We start from the raw sequence: 21,146 nt of genomic DNA, 5'->3' as shown, positions 1-21,146 counted from the left end.
CTCAGGTTGCTACCCAGTGTTGCAAGAAAGTCATTACTGTCACCAATCACCCACGGGTCCCTGGGTCCCCGCGGGAGCGGCTTCATATACTCAGCTACGGCACACAGCGAAATGTACAATAACATCCGGGCATGGCACCAGGCCCCGCGTCTACCACACGCCAGTGAAAATAAACCTCCCTGTCCAAACAGCGCAGTTAGAAGTGCCGTATTTTACAGGAGCACAGACACTTACTTGGCATTAAAAATAGACACGTTGGGCTGCCTCACAGAGCTGGGCAAAAGTTGGGCGATTTCCAAACGGAAATGCAGATGGATGGGGTGAGACCCCCTTAGCCTGACTCAGCTATTTAAAGAGCCCAAATGGAAAATTACCGGGCCGCAGCTCATGCATCTGTCAGACAAGACCATCTAAGCTGTGACCTTCGGTGGAGTTAGGAACTGGAGTCCTGGGATGGACCCTGGAGAGCAGGCAGCTTCCTACAGCACAGAGGGCCCAGCACTGTGAGGCCGGTTGGCCCTTTTGCTCACTCTCACACCTTAGTAATAAGGGAACCAGGAGTGGTTTTTCCCAAAGGCTTAGAGAACTCTGGCGAGAGCTTTATTTTATGTTAATTAATTAATTAACCTATGCAGTACTAAGAATGGAATCCCAGGGCCTTTGCATTGAGCTACATCTTCAGTCTTTCTTAAAAAAAAAAAAAAAAAAATTTAAATTATGAGACAGGGTCTTGCTAAATCTCTAAATTGCTCAAACTACACTCTAATTTGTAACCCTCCTGCCTCAGCCTCCCAGAGGACTGGGATGACAAGTGTTCACCACCATACCGGGTTCATCAAGAGATCATCTTAGCCTTTGAAGTCAGACACATTGTTAAAGACAGGCAAGCCCAGGAAGTTCTCTAAACGAGCAGTAATGGTGAAACTTGGAAGACACCGAGAGTCCAAACTGCAGCCCCAAACCCACTTATTTATCACAAAGTGCCAACACTGCCCGTAGGTGCACTGTTGTCTGATGCTAGGCTGCTGGGGCAATGGGGGCAGCTTGCCCCGGGCGTGCAGCCAGAGGGCTCTGTGCGACCGCTGCGGCACGCGTGCCATAGGTCTGCCGCCACTGCCCTAGCGTGCCTCCTGGGATTCTGCTGAAAAAAGGAGCCGAGGCCCAGCATAACGGAAGAGTGGGTCCTGCGGGAGGGGCGAGAGGGGCCATAAGTACTAGGGGAGACAGGACTGGTTGCTACACACGGAATAACCCGACTCGCCCAGTATCCCGCAGTGAGCAGACCAGGGCACCTCTGCTGTGCTCACTCTGCCCTCAGGATCTACCACCTGTCTCAATCCCAACACAGAAAAGGAAGTCGTGACAAAAGCTCAGAGCCTCGGGGTAACTGAGGGTGGCAGGTGAAGCTAGGCTCAGTGACCCACCCGAAACCCCAGCACCCTGGACAGCCAAGGCAAAGGGAGAGCAAACTCGAGCCCATAGCCTGGGCAATTTAGCAACTTAGTGAGAACCTGTCTCAATAAATAAATAAGATAAAAATAAAATTTTAAAAAGGCTGAGATGTTGGCCAGGGATTTAGCTCAGTGGCACCACATCTGCCCTGCAAGCACGAGGTCCTGAGTTCAATCCTCAGTACAAAAAAAAAAGGCTGGGATGTAGCTGAATGCAGAAGCCCTGGGTTCGACCCCTCCTCGTACTGCAAATTAATTAAGATGTAGGGATGTAGTTCTGCGCAAAGGCCCTGCGTTCAATCCCCAGTACTGTAGGGAAGGGGGGGAAAAGTGAGGAGTCTAATTCCCCAACTGACCCATGTGCAAGTTTATCACACCTCAAGAGAGAAAGATGAGCTTTGTTTTAAATGATTTTATTAAAAATTGTACCAGTTGATGGGGAAATATATACACACATGCACATAAACGCATGTGAAGAGCATAAAGCCAAATACTCTGTACAGATTACAAAGTAATGGGTCCCCATTCCTCTCCCTGTCCCAGGGGCAGAATGCCCAGACACCAGGGCAGCTAACCTGGGGATGAATGAAATGCTACATCTCACTGGGTCTCCCCCAGCAGCCCCTGTGGACCCAGGGAGGGGTAGGGAGAGGCACTGGACACCTGCACAGAGGGGCGGGCAAGTTCTGAGCACCTAGGCCAAGGCTGGACCACTAAGGGCGCTAGTCCGCCAGGATGCAGCCCACAGTAAATCCTGCAAGCTTGGGAGGCTCACAGGTTAACCCCTTCCTGCTGGGTCAACCAGGGTGGCCTCCAGGGGTCCTCATCTTCACAGAGAGACCCTGCAGAGCCGCAAGACTTGAGCCTTCTGCTGCTCTGGGCTCTCCTGATCCCCACCTCCCCATCAAGTCCCCAACAAGACAAGCTCTCTTGGACAGTGTGCTTCTTACTCATGGGACAGTCACATCGGCCTCACAGCCCTTCCTGGAAAGCTTCAGGACAGGAGCCCTGGCTGGACCATCCCAACAAGCCCTTCCCTGCCATGCCCAGGCTCAGGTGGGGGACAGCAGGACTCAGCCAGACTCTGGACACAGCCCCACTCCCCTGGGGGCTGAACAGGGATCCTGGGAGTAACGTTTCTCCACCTCTGGCAGCGCCTGGGAAGAGAGGGGTAGCTGTCCAGCAGCCAGACAGAAACAGTCAAGGCAGGGGCAGAGGTCTGGCCGTGAGCTCCGGCCTCACCGGCAGGAGCCAGTGTTGGCCTGGTGTCTCTCTGTTATGGCTGCCACTCCTAGGAAGCCTGGGGATTTTGAATCAAAAGGGGTGTTTGGACCCTGCATATCAGGCTCCTTTTGCTCCAGGACAGCCCAGCACTGAGGCCTGGGTTTCTAGCTCTCTCCTCACCTTACCCCTTAGCACTCTACAAAAGCCCACTTGCCTAGGCTGGCTACAGGTCAGGACCCAGGTCAGACTCTCCCTCCCTCTCAACCTGAGTCTCCACCTCCTGACCAGGGAGGGCTGGCTCTAGTGGGGGATGGGAAGCAGGGGGAGGGCATCTCCTGAGGCTGGACTTGGGGAGTGGAAGGAGCAGGGCCTATTACACAGCCAGCCTGGGGGAATGTACCCTCCTGGGGCTTCCTTACTTCCCACCTCAATGCTGGGCCAGCGCATTGCCACTATCCCCAGCCCACTTTGAGGACTGCACTTTTAGGAAGGAGGAATAGGAGGAGGCTTAAGTTTTACATGGCCGGCCTAAGACAGTGACTTCCTTTCTGGCTTGGCACCTCGCAGGAGACAGTGCCATGAGATTGACTTTCGCCTGGCTGCAGGCTGGATGTTCTGCTGTGCTCTGTTCTCAGGACGGGATGTGGGACAACCAGCCTTGCCCGTCGGGAGCTCCCGAGCTGATGACTTTGCCTCAGCACTGAGGCGGGAAGCCTGCCAAGAGGGGCTAAAGTGGCTGGTTTTGGGGGCATCACGCAGGCCTCCACCAGCAGCAGCCTGCGCAGCCTGGATCAGGGGAGGGAAGACAACTTGCGTCCTCCCAGTCACCACATGGTGTGGAGACCACTAGGAAGGCTGGGTCTCACAGGGGTCAGGGTGTCCCAGGGCCACTCTCACATCGTTCCCTGGGCCCCTTCTCCTTGTAGCAGGAACCCATCTTCTTAGCAGGCCAGCCACAGTACACACCCTGAGAAAATGATTCTGGCCAAGAAGAGGTAATAACTCCAATCATCTGAGCAGAACAAAACAAAGGCGTACGCACTAGGTAAGGTCCTTCTCAGAACCACACTGTGGGCACATATGGTACCTCTGTGCAAATAAGGAAAGGCAGCCCTAACGGAGCAGCTGCAGCCCCACTTCAGTGCACACAGATTAGAGCAGAGAACAGGCAGGATTTTAGCCTCCTTTAGCTCCCTCTGCAGGTCCCCTCAGGCAGTGAACAACCTGCCCAACTGTACATCCAGATCAGTTGTCCTTCAACAGTACTAAAGACTGCATAACTAGAGGAGTTTGGACCTGTTCAGATTTGAAAGTCTACTCTGGACTCCTCCTGCAATTTTCTTGAGTAGACCCAGGGTCTTCTTTGCCTTTCTTTGGGCTTCGCTTCAACTTTAGCACCAATGTTGTCTTTTCTCACATATGTAAAAACTGTAATTTGACTTCTAGGTATCTGGTTAACAGATTCCTTGTGTCTGCTATCAGAGCTGCCAGACCAGCTGCTTTAAATTCCCTCCATCAGTGCCACAGCAGAAAGAGAAGGGTGAAGTTCAGAGGCAGCTGGGACCTTGCTGAGCTCCAGAACATGCCCTGCCAGCCTAGCTGGAAGCCAGAGGAACACAGGAAATGTGTGCCTAGTTTTGACAGTCTCATGAGCTGACCATCGTCTATTACTCTAAAAGTCACTTTTCCACTGACAAAGCCACTGTCCTTGCTTCTTGCTGTATCCCAGGAGGTGTGAAAAAAGGCATGCGGGCTCAGCGGGGAGGAGGTCTATTTTCCAAGGAGACCAGGGTCTGGGGTCCTGTGGGGCCAGACTTGCATCAGGGAGCTGGCCATCACATCTCCCAGCCCTGGGGCGAGCCCGCCCCTTTATGTCCCTCAGCGTGACTCGGGGTAGAACACAGTCCAGGTGGCTGGGATTTTTGGAAACGGAGCTGACAAAGGCACAAGCTGCTGGGTGCAGCACGGTGACTGGCTTTGACTCATCTGTGGCTGACAGCCAGGCAGCAGAAGTGGCAATGTTTCTGCAGCTAAGGACCAATCCTGGGGCCTCCGCACAGGACCAGATCGGATGTGAGGCCCATCCAAAAGGTTGATTCACGAGCGGCACTTTTGAGGGGTCCCTGGAGAAACCCAACCCTCCCTGAGGTCTGCTGGAGGTGACAGGGTCTGGGCAAGAATCCCTGAGCCCTTGGGGCGGGCACTGGCTGGGCCACATGAGAACCCAGATTCAGAACGAACTGGCTGGCGGGTCTGGCAACCCTGCCAGCCTTAGCTGGGGAGCCCCAGGCCAAGACCCCAGCAGGTTAAAACAGGAGACCTAAGGGGCCATAGCCCCAGTGCATGGGGAAGACTGATAGGTCCAGTGGAACTGGCGGGTCTAATTCAGGCTCCTATTTCTTGACAGAATTCCTACAGAAAAACACTAGTCCACTTCCTGGACAACATGAGGAACTGGTCATCTTCCAAGCTGGCTGACTGAAGAAGTGACTTGCCAGGGCCCTGGGGAGTTTCCACCCTCACAGACAGTCATGTCAGCCTCTCCTTCAACAGTGTTTGACAAAGGCCCCCATCTCTGGTCGCACCCCCGAATGGCGGGAAGAAGGTCCCCTCAGGGGTATGCTGTATGTACACACAGAGAACTGTCACAAATAACAACAAAAACGACTTCACAAGACAGTGTCCATCCTCCCCGAAGTCCTTCTGTCCCAGATTGCGTGCATTCCTGATGGTCCATGCGAAGAGGGCGGCCCAGCCTCACCTAGGACCTGCCCCTTCCCTGTTTTCTTCTCCGTTCAGACCGAGATTGTGCAGGAAGAGCAGGACCTGCCACCACGCGCGATTCCGGTTCTGTTGGTGCTGGAAGGGAAAAAGATCACCTTGACTGCTTAATTATTCCCAGTGAGCGTTCAGACCTCTGGGCCTCAGGGCCAACACTTCAATCCCATCAGTCCAGCAAAGGGTGAGGGTGAGAGACAAGGGAGTAAGGAGATAGCTGGGTTCTCCCCAAACAACTGGCATTCAAAAGACAGGGCCAGGCTCTTCTGCACTATGAGCGCGAGGATTAGACTTTTTCCTCCACTCATAGGATTTTCCAGAGTTTAGCCCAGTGCTGCTTTTAATCAGATTGGCTCCCAAGCCCCCCGGGCCCCAGCTCTATTGCAGGAACAACGAACTTGCCTGGAGAGAAAGAAGTCACCCCCCCTCCCCACTCCAAAGTAACACAGAGAACTTCGGGGAAAGGGGGGGGTGAGCCTCCATCTGCAAGTGATTTGACACTGTGAAGGTCAAAGGGTTAATCTTCAATTTAAACCACACTGCTGAGGCAGCAAAAACCTGATTTCATCCAGTGCAAACTCCCCCTGCCCCGCCCACTCCCCCTTCTCAGCATCTCCAGCTCTGCACTGCCCTTTTTATAGCTGCTCTTGACAGTAAGCCATAAATAACCCCTCTTGGAGGCTTTCCTACTGACTGGAGCCAATTAAATGTTAAGCAAGAACATACTTGAAAACAAAACAAAAACAAAGAATGCACACCATGCTCTCGCTCTGGAGGTTATCCCAGGTTCTACTACAGGCTGGGAAGTGGGGAGCAAAGTTGAGGGGTCAGCTGTTCCCAGGGTACTGGCTGGTGTCCGGCCCACTCCAGGTACCATTTCCCGGGGGTCAGCAGAGGCCCGGAGAGGACAAGGGGGTGCTGAAGAGGCAGTCTTTGTTCTCTCCTTGTCTGCCAGGGGAGGAGGACTGGGCTGGGCCTCCACGGGGCTCTTGGTGGACAGGGGAATAAAAACCCAGTGTGCAGAAAGGGGCCAGCACAGGCCGGACTTGGATTCCTTCAGGGGCCCCGTCAGCAGGCAAGTTTATGTGAAATGCCCTGGGGAGCTGAGGCTCTCTCTTAGTCTTTCATTGTGGCCACTGGCCCCTGCCAGGCAACTCCTAGTCCAACAGACAAAGGATAAAGTCAGTGGGATGACTGGACAGATATGAGCACAGGTCTCCTGGACTCCAGAGCTGCCCAGGTCCATCCAGCCCTTTTCCCAGGAACCACGTGGGCTGCTGGTTTTGCCTTGCCCCATCCTCAGCCACAAAGAGAGAAGCAGTGCCCACCGAGGCTGACCTCAGGGCCCTGCCAACCCAGGTGAGCACACAGTGCCCTGTGCCCAAGGCAACAGGAGAGCTCTTTCCCTGTGGGCAGAAACTAGAAAATAGCTGAGCAGTCTGGAGCCACAGCCCTGCTAGGAGGGCAAGGGAAGTCCGGTGTACAGAGAGGACTGGCCCACAGCGCTGCAGACGGGCTGCGTTCTTGTGTTTTGTAAACAAAGACAAGTAAAAAGAGGAAACATGCCGAGCTTAACAAAATCTGGTTAGAGTAAAGCAGTGTGAAAATGGATTTGGTCTGGAGCAGCTGAGCAGAGGACCCCTCCTCCTACCTCCCCTCCCCAGCTGCTGCCCAGAACAGGTGCAAAGGTCATGTGGTGGAACAGAAGGAGAATGCAGGAAAGGACACACCCCTGCAGAGGCCAGTCTGCAGGCACCCTGACTCCTCAGGTGCCTGCCTGAAAAGGCCAAGTGGCAAGAACACCACCGCCGTAACAGTAACGGCGTGGACTGGAGACCAGATTTAGAGTTAAATCTAAAAATGTTCCCTAGAAGGCTGGCGTGCTCAGAGCTGTGGCTTTTGGAAGGTGATGGGATGGTGGCAGGGTGCCACCTTCATCAGTGGGTTGGTCCAGCGAATACCCCTCTGCCATCCTGGAACCAGCAGACTATGGACTAAAACTGTGAGCCAAAATAAAACCTTCCCTCCTTTAAACTGTGGGTGTCAAGTGTTTTGTCCTAGTGACAAGAAAGTAACCCAGACAGCGCTCTATGCCCTTCCTTCTCAAAGTGCATGGGCCAGCAGCCTGGGTATCACACAGAAGGGCAGCAGAAAGCAGACAGACCAAATCAGATATTCAGGTGTTCCGTGGTGCTGGAGCACATACCTCTAAGTATACACTGTCAACTCCTCTGGTCCTCTTCAACCCAGTGAATTAGACGTATGTCGCCATGCCAGGTACAGATAATCAGTTAGGTAATTTAGCCACCCCCAGCTAGTAAGTGGCAGGGACTGGACTGAACCCAGACCATCTGGCCCTCAAGCAATATCTCTTTCACCTTGCCCAGAGTGACACTATCTGTCTCTCTTTATACCAGAGAGCAGATCCCCCTCCCTTCCCTTCACTGAATCATCACAAACAGCTCAGGGGCTAAGGGAGAGAGATCAAAAGTCTATGCCCTTGCCGAACATGGTGATGCACACCTGTAATCCCAGCACTCAGGAAGCTGAGGCAGGAGGATCGCTGTGAGTTCCAGACCAGCCTGGGCTACATAGTGAGTTCCAGGACAGTCTCAACTACATAGTGAGACCCTGTGTCAAAAAGCAAAAAAAAAAAAAAAGCTACTAGGCCTGGGGCCTGGGCCAACCCCAGCGCTGCACACTTCAGTCTCTCCCAAATCCTACCTGATGCCTGGGTAACTTCTTGGCCCTTGAGGTCTCTGGGGATAAGGCAAGGCAGTGTCTTTATCTGGCATCCTCTGGAGGCAGTGTGGGGGAGCAGAAGTAGCTGTGGCCGGTGAGCGCTACTGGACGAGAAGGTGGGAGGTCTGCAGAGGGCCCAGGCAGGCATGGGTAGTACACAAGCCAGCCTTCAGGAAGGGTCCTGTTCTGACCTCTGCCTATTCCAGTCTCCAGGAATCATGAACTAGAAGAAAGGCACTGCAGGCGGTGGCTGGACTCCCAGGCTAGGAAGAAGAGGCCTGGCTTTAGGATGAGATCTCTTCCTAACCCACTTGTGCACTCACTTGATTTGGAAGGAAAATGCAGGGCCCGTATTTGATCCTCAGTCTCCTAATCTGACTATGTCACAGCCAGCTGAAGAGCTGCTGTCGAGCATCCTCAGCCCCACGCAGGCCAGCAGTCAGATGTTCCCAGAAATCTGTATGTTAGACAAGCTCCCTGGGTCACAGTTTAAAAGTCAGAGGTAACATTTATGGTACGCTATATTTTCATCCTCAAAGCAATATGTGTTAATTATGGAAAAATGGGAAAATTCAAGAAATGAAAGAGGAGAAGATAAAGTCTCTTTATGATCCTACAGCCTGCAAGAGAACACTTCACAGTCTGGTGTCTTCTTCGGTCCCTTTCAACCTCAGTAATGCCCCGCCCCGGGGGCTGGCGCAGAGGTAAATCCTGCCAGGTGGCACCATGGTAGCCAGGCCACAGGCTTCTGGAAACCACTGAAGAGCTTTCAAGCTCCAAGGAGTCTGTTAGCACAACTATTTTCCCCATCACAACACAGAGCACCAGCCATTAGACACTGTCACCCTGCAGTCTCCATGGCACAAGCACAGCCGCACAGACAGCACCTGGGCCTCTCCAGCCATAGGGCAGCCCCCAAAGGAAACCGCACTGCCTCGACCGAGAGGACTGAAGAATGCCCTGATTCCAAAGGATGGCCAGGACATAAAGTACCGTCTAAAAGTTAAACAAAACGGCCTGTCTAAAAGGAAAGGAAAAGAACTCGAAGGGAGGCCAGAGAGAGAAATAGTAAGGAGGAAGGAAACCGGCCTTTACTGAACAGGATGAAGGACACAAAGACACCAAAACACTAGAGAGCTGGGTCCTTCCCGAGGAGGGTGTGGAGGAGAAGGCAGAGGAAGGGGAACCAGGAAGGAGTGTGCCTGGCCTCTGACTCCCGGCCCCTGGCACAGTCTGAGATCAATGAGGGCAAACCCCAGGGGCATGGCACAGCTCTCCCAGACCAGCGTGGGCGCCACTCACAGAATGCAGGGGTGGGGGACCGGGGACAGCAAACGTAAAGTTCACTGTAGAAGCTTCAAATTTACAGCCTAGGACCAAGCCCAGCTTTTTATTAAAGAAGGGAGAATGAGGAGGGAATGGGCCCTAGCACAGAAGGTCAAAGTGCTCTCTTCTGGTTCAAGAGGGTATGAATTGGGGTCTCAGAGAGACTGACAGATATTCCGTGGCTTAGATTCACTTTCCTGCTGGAGCCAGGAGAGGCGGGCAGTGGCGGACATTCAGTTTTATGTCTTGCATAATGAGGACTGTACAGAGCACACACTAGGTGTTTAACAAGTATGTCCTGGAGTGACTACCGATAACCAATTGTCTGAGGCCAAGAACAACTGATATCTAGCCAGGTTGAAAGCTGTCCTTTATGTGACAGCCTAAGCCTCTCAACTAAGAGAGGCCAACTAGTGAAAGGCTTGAAAAAAAATAAACACAAAGCTGGCCACGGTATTGACAAGGTTGGATTACACAAATCAAACTCTGTTTTGTCCCACCCGGCCTCTGTATTCAGCACCAAGTGTGTCCCAGTGCTGCCTGGATAAGAATCTCCCTTGGCCTGGCTCTGTTCAGATGCAGCTCACACTCTCTGGGGGCTCCGTGTTTCGCCAGTGCTCCAGGAGCAGCAGAGCTAAGCCAGAATCAGAGGAGCAAGCAGAACCACACTGCACAGGGCTCCAGAAGGCCCTGACACACCCAGTGCAAAATTACCAGACGGCAATCGATACCATCTCAGATAGAGACAAAGCACTTCCCGATCTTCCCATTTGAAACCCATAAAAACCTGGGGCACAAGAAGAATGGGTATTTTCAATCCCATTTTACAGGTGAGAAGCAAAGGCTTGAAAGAGCCAAGGAGTCAGGGAGGTGATCCAAATCCCTGACTCCCGACTCCAAACTACGTCCTCTCGCTAAAATGTTACAGGGCGTTTCCTTATTATGAAAGCAGTGGGACCTCTGCAAAGAGAATTGCCACAGAGCCGCTACCCTGGTATGTTTAAAGACATTGTTTCCAGGCCATTAACTACTTAGAAAGGATGCTATGGACCATACAGAAAAAACCTTTCTGGAGCAGAGCTAACTGAAGATCAAACAGAAGTAAAGCCAAGGCAGGTGTGAAATTAGAACATCAGACCATGCTCTGAAACCACCCCCCTATTTTCTTTAAAATACAGAATTGGACATACTCTACTTCACTGGGAGCTCCGCACTCTGTAAAGTGAAGTTTTCCTACCTCTTCCTTTTCCCCTGTGACACTCCAAAGTGACCCAGGCCCAGGTTGAGGGAAAGAATCTTCCAGCTGAGAACAGGGACACTGAGTTAAGGGCAACTTCAGGACAATTCCAGTTAGAAGCTGTTGGAAAGATGTTTTTGTTCAATTCAGCAAGCTTTTATAAAACACCCAATTGAGCTGAAAGTTAAGAGGGATACAAAAATGATTCAGATAGAAACCTTGCTCTCAACTATTTTACAATCTAATGGGGAAGAAAGCAAGAACACAGCACTAAGTATTTTATGAGGCAGAACGGGCCAGGGCAATAAATGGGAGCTCCATTGTTCTCTAGCTTTCTGGAATGTGCCTGCTGAGAAGCAGGTGTGGGAGATGGGAGGATCATGGTTTTAGAATCAATCAGAAGTGTGTGACCCCCAACTCAGCCCCTCACACCATAACTTAGTTATGTTACCTGGCTTATCTGAGCCCCCGTTTCCTATAAAATGGGAATGAGGGGGTCTAGGAGTAGACAGAGCAGCTCACCCTTTCTGGGGAGTACAGGGAGACACGGGACCCGGCCCATCATGCTGAGTGGGGACAATCTCTGCACACAGGGCCTGCCCCAGGAGTACCACCTTCAGAGTGGGTGTACAGTCTTGGAGAGACACTGGGTTTTTGTCTTTAAGACTGGTCGCAGTAGCCAAAAGCAACTGGGCTCCAAATTCCAGCCTGCCAAGCTGAGCCAGGGATTCTGACACCCAGGGAAACCCGTGGGCCCAGTAGGTCCCAGACTGCTTCTGACCCAGACACCCAAGTAGCTAGTAGCCCGGCAAAATGGAAAGGAAAAAATATCCTTGCCAAGAGCTTCCTCAGCCCAGCTGGCAGTGCCAACAGGATGTTGAAGCCACCATGGCAACCCTAATTGCTCCTCCAAGAAAGAAAGGGCAGCAGGGGGCAGCAAGGCCTCTTCCACCCCAGCTGAGGGCACTGGCTCCAGTACCCCTACACAGCACGCCTGGCCCACTCCAGGGATCACGTTGTTTCAGTTTCCCTCTGGCTCAGAATGGCCTCATCAGACTACTGGGCAACTTCTAAAGTCCTCCAGAGGGAACCACGGCGTGTGCCCTGATCAGAGAGGAGGGAGGTCAGGAGGAGGGAGGGAGGGGATGGAGGAGGGGCAGGCTTGTTGCCAGAATATGACATTGGAGAGGAAACCCCAGGGTTCTGACTCCAACTTGGGGTCTTTATAGGGGATGCTCTCGTCCTGTCTGGGGCCACTTTGCTATACAGGACAAGGCAAACTGGACCAGGACAAAGGTAAGCATCCCCTGAGCTGGCTGCTCTTGTTCAGGCCATGGACCATGCCCTCTTGGCTGCCAGGAGTGGATCATAAGGCAAACCAGATATTTTTATTTATCCTTCTTTGTGCCACCCCACCCCTTTCTTCCCATCACCTCCCCTCTCGTCTCCAAACCCAAAGCTAATTCCCATCCCCACGGCCTTCCCTGGTGGGCAGGGAGGAACAAACTGTCCGGAACTACAAGGCCCTTCTCCTGGAAGAGAGAGCAGTCAGGTGCAGAGTGTGTGGGGAACTCAGCCTCTAGTCTGCCACGCTGATGACTCAGAATCTAAATATAGCAAGTGATATAAACAGAGCCAGCCACAGAGCAAACATGGGGCCCCCAAGTCCCAGCACTGGCTTTCACACACATGGCCTCTCCAAAGCTCTTCCCCTGGCACTGTCCTGGGTGGACCTGGCTATCTCCTGGGATAGACCCTGGCTCTCTAGGGGCATTTTTCACTCATGGGCAAACCTCTGCAGCCCTTTTCCAGGGCTGTCCCCTGGAGAACCCAGGCAACCTCACTGTCCATGGTCTGAACCCCAGAAAACAACTCACCAACACAGAAAGCATCCTGAAGAGTCAGAAAGCAGTCAGCCTCCCCACCCAACAAAGGATCCAGGCTGCCAGGCAGAGAAGCTGCAATCACCCAACTTCAGGACAATTTCCAAGTGAGGACCCTAAGAATTGTAAAGCCAGGTCCAAGAGAAACCCCAAACTCATCTTTTAACACATTTCCAAAAGTATCCAAAAGTGTGTTGTTGTTTGCAGTGCTGGGGATTGAACCCAGGGCCTCACACATGCTAGGCAAGTACTCTACCAATGAGCTACACCTTCAGCCCAATTGTTATTTGTATTACACTTCTCAAATGCCTTTCACAGCAACTCTGCAAAGTAAGCATTGGATCCTGAGGCTTGCCAGGGTTAAGTGATCCTACCCATGACCATGTTAAGTGGCAGAACTGGGGTTTTTGTTGTTGTTTTTGTTTTTGTGGTACCAAGGATCAAACTTAGGACCTTGAGCTTGCCAGGCAGGTCCACTGAGCTACATCCCTGGCCCTCTGAAAGTTTTCTTAGATTTCATTATTCAAAAAGTCTAATTACTATTCAGGGAATTTCCAAATCTGGCTTTTCTGAATGGAGACACTCCTGGTCCAAGTAAAAACCCCATTTCTATTATGAAGAATTCCAACCCTCCTGCAGCTTTAGACTCACTCAGTGGCCTACTGCAGCTACTTTTGGGGCGGAATGTTTAGCTTCTTAACATCACCCAGACACCTACAAATTTCAAGATGGGCCCAATGAGACAAGAGGCTTCTCCAAGGGGAGGGAACCAGTTCCTCCTTTTCTTCCCAAGGCACCTGCTAGAGGAATGGAAAGCATTGGGAATGGAAGAAGCCAAGGCTTGGACTTTCTGGCCAGGGCAGCCCGCGAGCTCAGAAACTGAACAGACCAGGGAACCCTAGGAAGCCACCCTCACAGAGCCCAGGTCACGGTACCTCACTATCGGGGGCCATCAGGGTGCAGCCCTGGTTTATGAGGAACAAAGAGGGGGAATTTTCTCACCTGACTCAGCCAGAGGTGGGGCACATGGAGAGGTTTGGAAGCGTCTACCTTCATTTACCTGGCCTCCAACTCTCACTGATTCAGAAGCCCAAAAAGCTAACGATGAGCACTGGCTGACTGATCTTCCACCTCTATAGAGTTCTCACCTGTGGGTCCAGAGAAGCCACCCAGAACCAACCACGTGGGTAACCAGGTGAATCTTCCCCCTAGCCCCACTCTTCCGGAAATGCAGAGATGGTGCATGGCCTGCATACTGGGACACCCAGGGGCATCAGGAACCTGTTGCTTGCTGCACCCCTCTCTCTGCTTCATACCTCCAAGAGAGATTTCTCTGGTGCAGAAAAAAAGAATAATGAGGTCCATATCAAGGGACAGAAGGGGCAGCTCAGAATTCCTACAAGATTGAAGGCCAATGGCCACTGTCTGAACATGGCTTCAGATTTAGGACGAAAGAAGGAGGTCAGGCCTCCCCAACCTCCTTAGTGCCTCTGGGGTAGCCTCTCTCAGAGGGTTTTTATTGTTGTTGTTTGGTTGGTTGGTTGTGTTTTTGAGACAGGGTCTCACTATATAGTTGAGACTGACCTGGAACTCACTATGTAGCCCAGGCTGGTCTCGAACTCACAGCGATCCTCCTGCCTCAGCCTCCCAAGTGCTGGGATTACAGGCATGCACCACCATGCCCCGGCTCTCAGAGGGTTTTTAAATGCAGCCCACAATGATGGGGGAATAATTGTCACTCTCTGAGGAGAAATGGATAAAGTCAGACCTCAACTGAGCAGCTTGGATACTGGTTTCTGTAGATAGGGCAGGAGGAAGAGGGCTCAGGGGAAGCAGATCTGCTCAGGATGCAGCTTGGCACGTAGAGAGAGAAGTGAACTGTGAGCCAACAAGAACAAGTACAGAGGTGATCAGGGTTATAAGCAGAAGGAAATAAGTGTTCAAGAACATCTACAGCTATAAGTAAGGTGATGATCTGTTAACTAGCTTGACTGTAGCAATCATTTTATATATATATATATATATATATATATCAAAGGAAGATGTTAAACACTTTAAATATATATGATTTTGTCAATTATATTTTCAAAATTACTATGTGCCTGAAATTTCTTAGGTTTTCTCACTTAATCTTCACTATATTCTGCGGTGTTAGATCTATAAGGAAGTGGAAATAGGCTCAGCAGGGTCAAATGACTTCCCAATGGAGAAAGTTGGCAGAGCTGTTATTCAAACCTGGACCTTCGATCTCTGAACCCGAAGCCTAAAGACTAAATCCTTGACAACTTCCTTCCCAGTGCCTCAGTCTCTCTGCCTAAAAGAATGACAGGAGGCCGATAAAAATGTAGGAGTGACAACAATACTTTCTCGATATGAAAAATGATTAGTTTACTGTAAGGATCAAATTCACAAAGTGATTCACTTTTTAAAGGCAGATTAAAAAGGTCCAGGAGTGCTGGTGCTCCATCTACTACCACTCTGGCCCTTCGTGGGGAACAGGGGGATAAAAGTTGGAAAGGAAAACCTGATTAAATCAACTTGTTGGCCTAGAAAGGCCTTACTTGTCAGCCTTCTGTCCCTGTAAAGTAGAAGAGCAGGTGGCTGCCAGGAGGACAGGGCACAGGAACTTGCACACCAGGGTGGGGTGAAGAGCAAGGTAGGGAAGGCTCGTGTGTTTCTCCGCCTGAGGCCCTGACTGAAATGAGTCTGGAAATGACCTGTTCCTTCAAGTAGGCAGCCCTGAACTGGGAGAGATAACTGCAGTTAGCAAAGAGCAGGCTCAGATTTTGGGCTAAGGGCCTCCTGCTGCTGCGACAGGGTGCAGCTGGGCAAGGGAGGCCACCCAGCCTGCTCCCAAGCCAATCAGGGCTCCGCTTATATGGGGAACATCCTGGGAAATAATTGTTGAGCCAGGTCAGATTACTGTGAATGGAGAAAGCCGCCTCCCAGATGTCCTGCAGATGAAGCTAGGAACTGACAGCTTTTGTCGGGCACCAGGACCAGAAGCTAAGATGGGCTCACCCATGGGCCCACACAACCAGAGGGGAGTGAATGGAGACTGAAAGTGGGAATCAGAAGGAACCCACAGTGTGGACTGCAGGAAAATTCTAAGCAGAGTTTCCACAAAACAATCGAGGAAGAGAACAGGGACTGAGGTGATCAGAGCAGGTGCTTAAACTGCCTTATAACCTGAGCTCAGGGCCACGCTCCCAAGAGTTGGAAGAGCTAGGTCTAGCCCCAAATCTCCCTCCTGGCTGAGGGATAACCACATGTAACCCCCAATGGCCTGTTCTCAGGAATCCCAAGATCAACTCTAATTCCTAACTCTAATCCTCTTCCTCCTGGTGCTGGCAACAGTTTGACCTCAAAGTCAAATTGACCACCACCAATAAATCTCTTCTGGTCACCTGAAGTTACCCATCTAATCTCAGGGTCTGCAAAATCATGCGAGCTATTTATTCCCCTGACCTCCAGACAGACAGAAAGAGACAGACAGACAAGCAGACAAGCAGGAAGGCAGGCAGACAGACAGCAGACACACACACACACACACACACACACACACACACCCCACCACCACCACCACCACCATCATCACCTCCACCACCACCACCAGGACAAGGACACAGTCCCAGGAGGAGGGGGATATGTTCCCTGCCAGGTGGTGTAGCTTTTCTCATCAGTGGCTACTGCAGCACAATCCAGCCTTAGGTTCCTTTCCCCACCTTGGCAGCCAGCCATCAAGAAAGTGCACCAGGTGAGGAAGGGTTAAGTGCTTGGGGCCAGGCTCAGACTGCGGCTGCTGTGGAACAGGGCAGCCTCCAGCCCATGGCACCAAGGGCTCCTCCAGCACGAGCCTGCCAGCCGCCGCCTTTGTTGATGGCCTCTGCCACATGCTTGGCTGACACGCGATGCTCCGCCCTGGCGGGGCTGGTGCCAGGCTGCCGGCCAAGCACCCGGCAGAGCGCCTGGCTGGCCGCCGGTCTGGGGAGACTTTCCGAGGTGCGCTCAGAGTCCCATGCCTGTGGCCGGGGTTCCCAGACAGACAGTGAGGAGTGGCTCCCCAGCTGGAAAGTGTCAGGTTTCAACCGGTTCCACCACTTTCCCCCACTCAGGCCCCATCCGCTGGCCGGATTACCCCTTCCTCACTGCACCTCTCCAGGCACCCCCAACCGCCCGTTTCACTGCAGCACCCTAAAAATCTTCCCCACTGGTCTGGGAGAGACATGCCCCAACCCTGGCCTGGAAGAGAGCCTGACAAGGCGAACTGCTGAAAGGAGCTCTGGCTCCTACGGAGCAGGAGCTGAGGGCAGGCAGAAAACCAACTCGGAGCTCAGAGGTGAGGGCAAGAGTGCTGCTCATCCAGTTGGGCCCACCCGCTTCACAGGAATGACAAAAGCCAAGGCCACAATCGCTTGGCAGGGACCAGCCGCTAAGGAGGAGAGGGGCAGGCCTCAGCCCCAGCCCCAGTAGACACCCGCCTCTCCCCAGCCCTCACGCCTACTTGCTGCATGTGAAGCCGGTGGAACTGGTCTGCAATGCACTGAAGCTTCCGGGCGATCTGCACCTCTGCTCGATGTTGCCACTGACCTTCGGGGGGCTGCTCCCCAAGAGGCAAGCCTGCAGGGAAACTAGCAGGGAGAGGAAGCCGGTAGCCAGCATTGCCTGCGGAGAGAGAAGACCCACCTGTCAGTCTTCTCCACTCCCGCCCCATCCTCTCCCTGTCTGCCCTTCTGGCCATGACCCAGGCCTGAGGGTAAACACTAGGATGGGAAGGGAAAGGAAACAGCCTTCCTTTATCAGGGCACTCTGCCAAGCTTGGACAGTCTACCTTGCCAGCTGTCCAATGGTTTAAAAAAAGAGCTGATGAAGGGGCTTGGGTGTGGTTCAGTGGTTCTCAGCATGTGTAAGGCCCTGGGTTTGATCTCACACAAAATAGTCGCTGTCAGGAGAAGAAAGGAGGAGCCCCAGGCCTCTCTTCACTTATTACTGTGTTCCATTCACTGTCAGTGCCATGGCACAGGGCAGGCTGGTGATGTGTGCAAGTGAGGGTGCCAACCTCCCATCCTTATTTCTCAAGCCACACTTGACCACAGTTTTATTATTAACGTAGCAGCAGGTTGCAGCTCCTCTCTGGAAAACCACTGGCAGCAAGTAGCCCTCCAGAGTTCCTGGGGGGAGCAAAGCAGGACACAGAGAAACAAAACACGGAGCATCTTCACTCTTCTAGTGCAGCAGAGAAGAAGATGGGCTCAGCACCCGAAGCTCTGGGCAGTGGCACAAATGCGAGAGGAAACTCCTGAGGCCCGCAGAACCGCCAAGTTCCTCTCTGGAGGTCCCCTCCCCCCGACCCCCCGGAGAGCGCTCCCAACCCGGCGGGTTGCTCGCCAAGTGCTGGCACCAGAACGGCCGCTAGGGGCAGCAGCCCGCCTGCCTCCTCCCTCCTTTCCCCGCTTTCCAGGCCACCAGCCTTGTCCAACTAATCAGACTCCCTCCAGAATTCGCTTCACCAGCAGTGCCCCGCGCAGCAGTTCCCTCCGGGAATAGTGTATCTCATTCTGCGCAGGCAGACTCGGCAGACTGACCGTGAAACGGCGCCTTCCCTCCACTAGCCAGTGTGCTAAAAGAAGAAAACAGCCAAGTGGCTAGCCCTGCCCTTTCGCCAAAGGAGGGCATATGTCTCAAAAAACAAACCATTTATGCCCACAAATGAAGGGGGCTTATCTGATTGAGCATTGGAAAGAGCCCTTCTGCTGGCACTATGCCTAGGCAGGCCCAACTTCTTTCTCCAGTTCCTGTTCCAAGCACAGAAAGTCCCAAGTGACAACTGGGGCCACCTTCTGCCTTCAGGGACCCTCCGTGCCTGAACTGGCTGGGTTTTTCCAGAGCCAACAGCGAGCCACAATCTCCCAGCCTTCTGTAGGGCAACCTTACCCAGTTTAGGGAAGACAAACCACTATCAGGACACAAAAGGCTGAGCTACTACAGGGCACAGGATTTCACAAGAGACACAATGAGCCCCAGGATCCCTCCAAGAATGGACAACAGAGCAGAAAGAAAAGAAAAAAAAAAAGGAAAAGAAAAGCAATGTATCTTATTTGGGGCTAAAGCAAAGGAGAAAAGCAGTAACAAGCAGAGAGGCAAAAGGCAAAAAGATGAGGGACCGACAGCCCCTGCTGCTTATTTTGAGAAGGAAATAGCAGAGGACAGGTTTGAGGAGAGACAGTACTCTCTCGTCCTCCAACCTCTCTAGGAGGAGTCCTAAGGCTAAGAGCACTCACCATAAAAGAGTCGCTGGGGTTCCTCAGTCACCCCACAAGGCAGCATGACACCCTGGCTTGGAGAGGATGGGCTGAGGGTCTGAGTGGCCTTGTCTTCCTGGCTGGTGGGTCTGAGCCCAGGGCCACAGCAGTGGGTGAGAGGGAAGAGGTGCAGCCGACCAAGGGGACAGTCCAGCTGGCTCTGGGCAAAGAGATCAGAAGAGAGCAGGCTCCTGGGCTGGGTCCCCGGCTCCCCATCCTCGGGTTGGAACACATCATCCTCCAGCTCCTCCACACACTGAGGTGGCTCCATCTCCCCTGTTAAGGAGCAATGCAGGCATCTGGGATGCTGCCCGCCCAGGCCACACCCGGAAGTCCTCCTTCTCTTCTTTCTTTCCTGCTTCCCCTCCTTATCTAAGGGAGCTGAGTTGGGCACTGCAGGATGGGTAACACCCAGTCCCTACACGTGGCTGCCTCAATGTCAAGGACCTCTCCATGCCTCTCCCCTAGGCCTGTCAGAGCCACCCTTCCCCTGACCTCTTCTGACCCAAGCAGGTCGAAGGTTTGAGTCTGAGGGTTGTAATAGCAGATGCTACCAGCACACAGAGTACCTAGGAAAACAGACACAAGTCTAGCCTCTGTAAATGGCTCTCTCTCTCTCACACACACACACACACACAGACCACCTGAAGGAGTATTCTGCAAGCTCTCATCTCATTCTGAGCTAACCTCCAAGCTCAGCAGCAAAAACAAAAGCAGCAATCCTGGGCCACTAGGTTCCCTCCAAACCTGCTAAGCCCCGCCCTACTGCCATACACGCTGGTCTCCACCCCCTACTTGCACAACACAACAAACAACTCTGCAGTGTAGTGAGAGTGTGTCCTGGGAGAAGGGATAAAGACCCGAGTTAGTCACAGTAGCCACCTCCTCAGCACGCCTGGAACACAGCAGAGCCATCTACCCACAAGTTGGCCTTGGGATAGGTCCAGCCTCTGCAAAGTGTCCAGCCTCCCCCAGCTCAATCTGTTCTCTAGTCTCCAATCCTCCTCAGCCCCCTGCCTCCCTCTCCTGCCCATGCTGACCTGAGATTGCTGCACTGTGCCTCACAGAAGGAAGTGAAATTCAGCCCTCTCTCTGACCTCACTCACTGCCTGTACTACTCAGGTTGTTGATGTGAGTTTCTTGGTGATAAAGAAGTTCCTCTTGCTCCACCTGAGGGCTCTTGGAAGTCCACGCTCTGACCCATCCAGCCCCGCCAACCCCCACAGCCCCTCTTAGGACCCTGGAGGCGACTGGAAGCAGCGACCACCTGAATGGTTAAGGAAATGGCCGAAGCTTGTCCTTGTCAGGCTCAATTAGCTATTCCCAAGAGTTCCATCCCCCAGCGTCTTGCCTTTGAAGCATAAGCCAAGTGGCCTGTGGGCTGGGGAAGTCCTCCAAGGATTTTCCGTCAAATTCACAAGCCCTGCCTGTCCCACATGCAAGTTCTCTGCAGTGCTTGCTCCAAGACTCCCTTCACTCTACCCAGTCCCCGAATACCTACGTCCCGTCTCAGCCCTCTTCTCAGGAGTAAGGCTGCACCCGACAGGACGGCAGAGCACACAGCTCTGGAGAGTGTTTCCCACGAGTCTGTGTATGTGGTGGTGGTGGGGGGCGTGCTTATCAGCAACAGGAAACAAAGTGCCTCCCGGAGAGGACCAAGTGCTGTCACCTGGTAGGGGCTCCCCTCCTGCCCCTCAGCCTCCTCGGCAGCCTGGCAACCCCAACCTAAGAAGGGGCGCTCCACAGCCAATCAAAAGCAGGAGTCATTGTCTTGGTGTTTCCTTTGAAGCTTATCCCCTCCCCTCCCCCTCCCAGCGGAGCCCCAAAGTCCAGCCCTCCCCTAGACTGGACGGTGGGGGAGGTGCAGCCGGAGGGCGCAGCTCTGCAAGCTCCGGGGACCCCCGGCCACCCTCCACGGGAACTGCAGGTGGCTCTCCCGCCGGCGGGAGGTGGGAGCTTCGGAGGAGTGCTGACGCGGTCAGGTAGTGACCCTCTCCTCCCTCTTCCGGGAGCTATAGTAGTAATGTCCATACTGGCAGGAGGAGGGCACTTCCTGAGGACACTGCCAGGGAATGCTTCTCTCCCAGCAAAGGAACTGAAGCCATAGGAACCAACCCAGCGCGGAAGGGATAGAACTGGGATGCTGATATTAGACTCCTCCTCCTCTCAGGAGAAGGCAGGGGCTAAAACCGCAGCGCGGGGG

At 53.0% G+C, this 21,146-nt stretch overlaps 1 protein-coding gene across 6 annotated transcripts in view; it reads right to left on the bottom strand.

Annotated features, from left to right (window-relative positions):
* Positions 1 to 4,204: 4,204 nt before the first annotated feature.
* Bmf (Bcl2 modifying factor) overlaps positions 4,205 to 21,146 on the bottom strand; it is a 21,262-nt gene continuing 4,320 nt past the window's right edge. For 2 of the 6 annotated variants that reach the window (XM_010624653.2, XM_010624656.3), the window contains 3 exons: positions 18,923 to 19,219; positions 17,146 to 17,306; positions 4,205 to 5,534 (listed from right to left, as the gene is read on the bottom strand). In XM_010624653.2, the coding sequence (XP_010622955.1) occupies positions 5,433 to 5,534; positions 17,146 to 17,306; positions 18,923 to 19,219 (560 nt within the window). In that variant the 3' untranslated portion in view covers positions 4,205 to 5,432. Of the gene's footprint in view, positions 5,535 to 8,177; positions 8,459 to 17,145; positions 17,307 to 18,922; positions 19,220 to 19,587; positions 20,303 to 21,146 lie in introns of those variants that run through there. The other 4 variants (XM_010624657.3, XR_780383.3, XR_002025379.2 and 1 more) reach the window with 4 other exon arrangements.

Source organism: Fukomys damarensis, unplaced genomic scaffold, assembly GCF_012274545.1.
Source record: "Fukomys damarensis isolate Sample0158 unplaced genomic scaffold, DMR_v1.0_HiC HiC_scaffold_17, whole genome shotgun sequence".
In the NCBI taxonomy this organism is placed as follows: domain Eukaryota; kingdom Metazoa; phylum Chordata; class Mammalia; order Rodentia; family Bathyergidae; genus Fukomys; species Fukomys damarensis.
The sequence above is the reverse complement of the archived record's forward strand: the minus strand, read 5'-3'. Positions and strand labels throughout refer to the sequence as shown.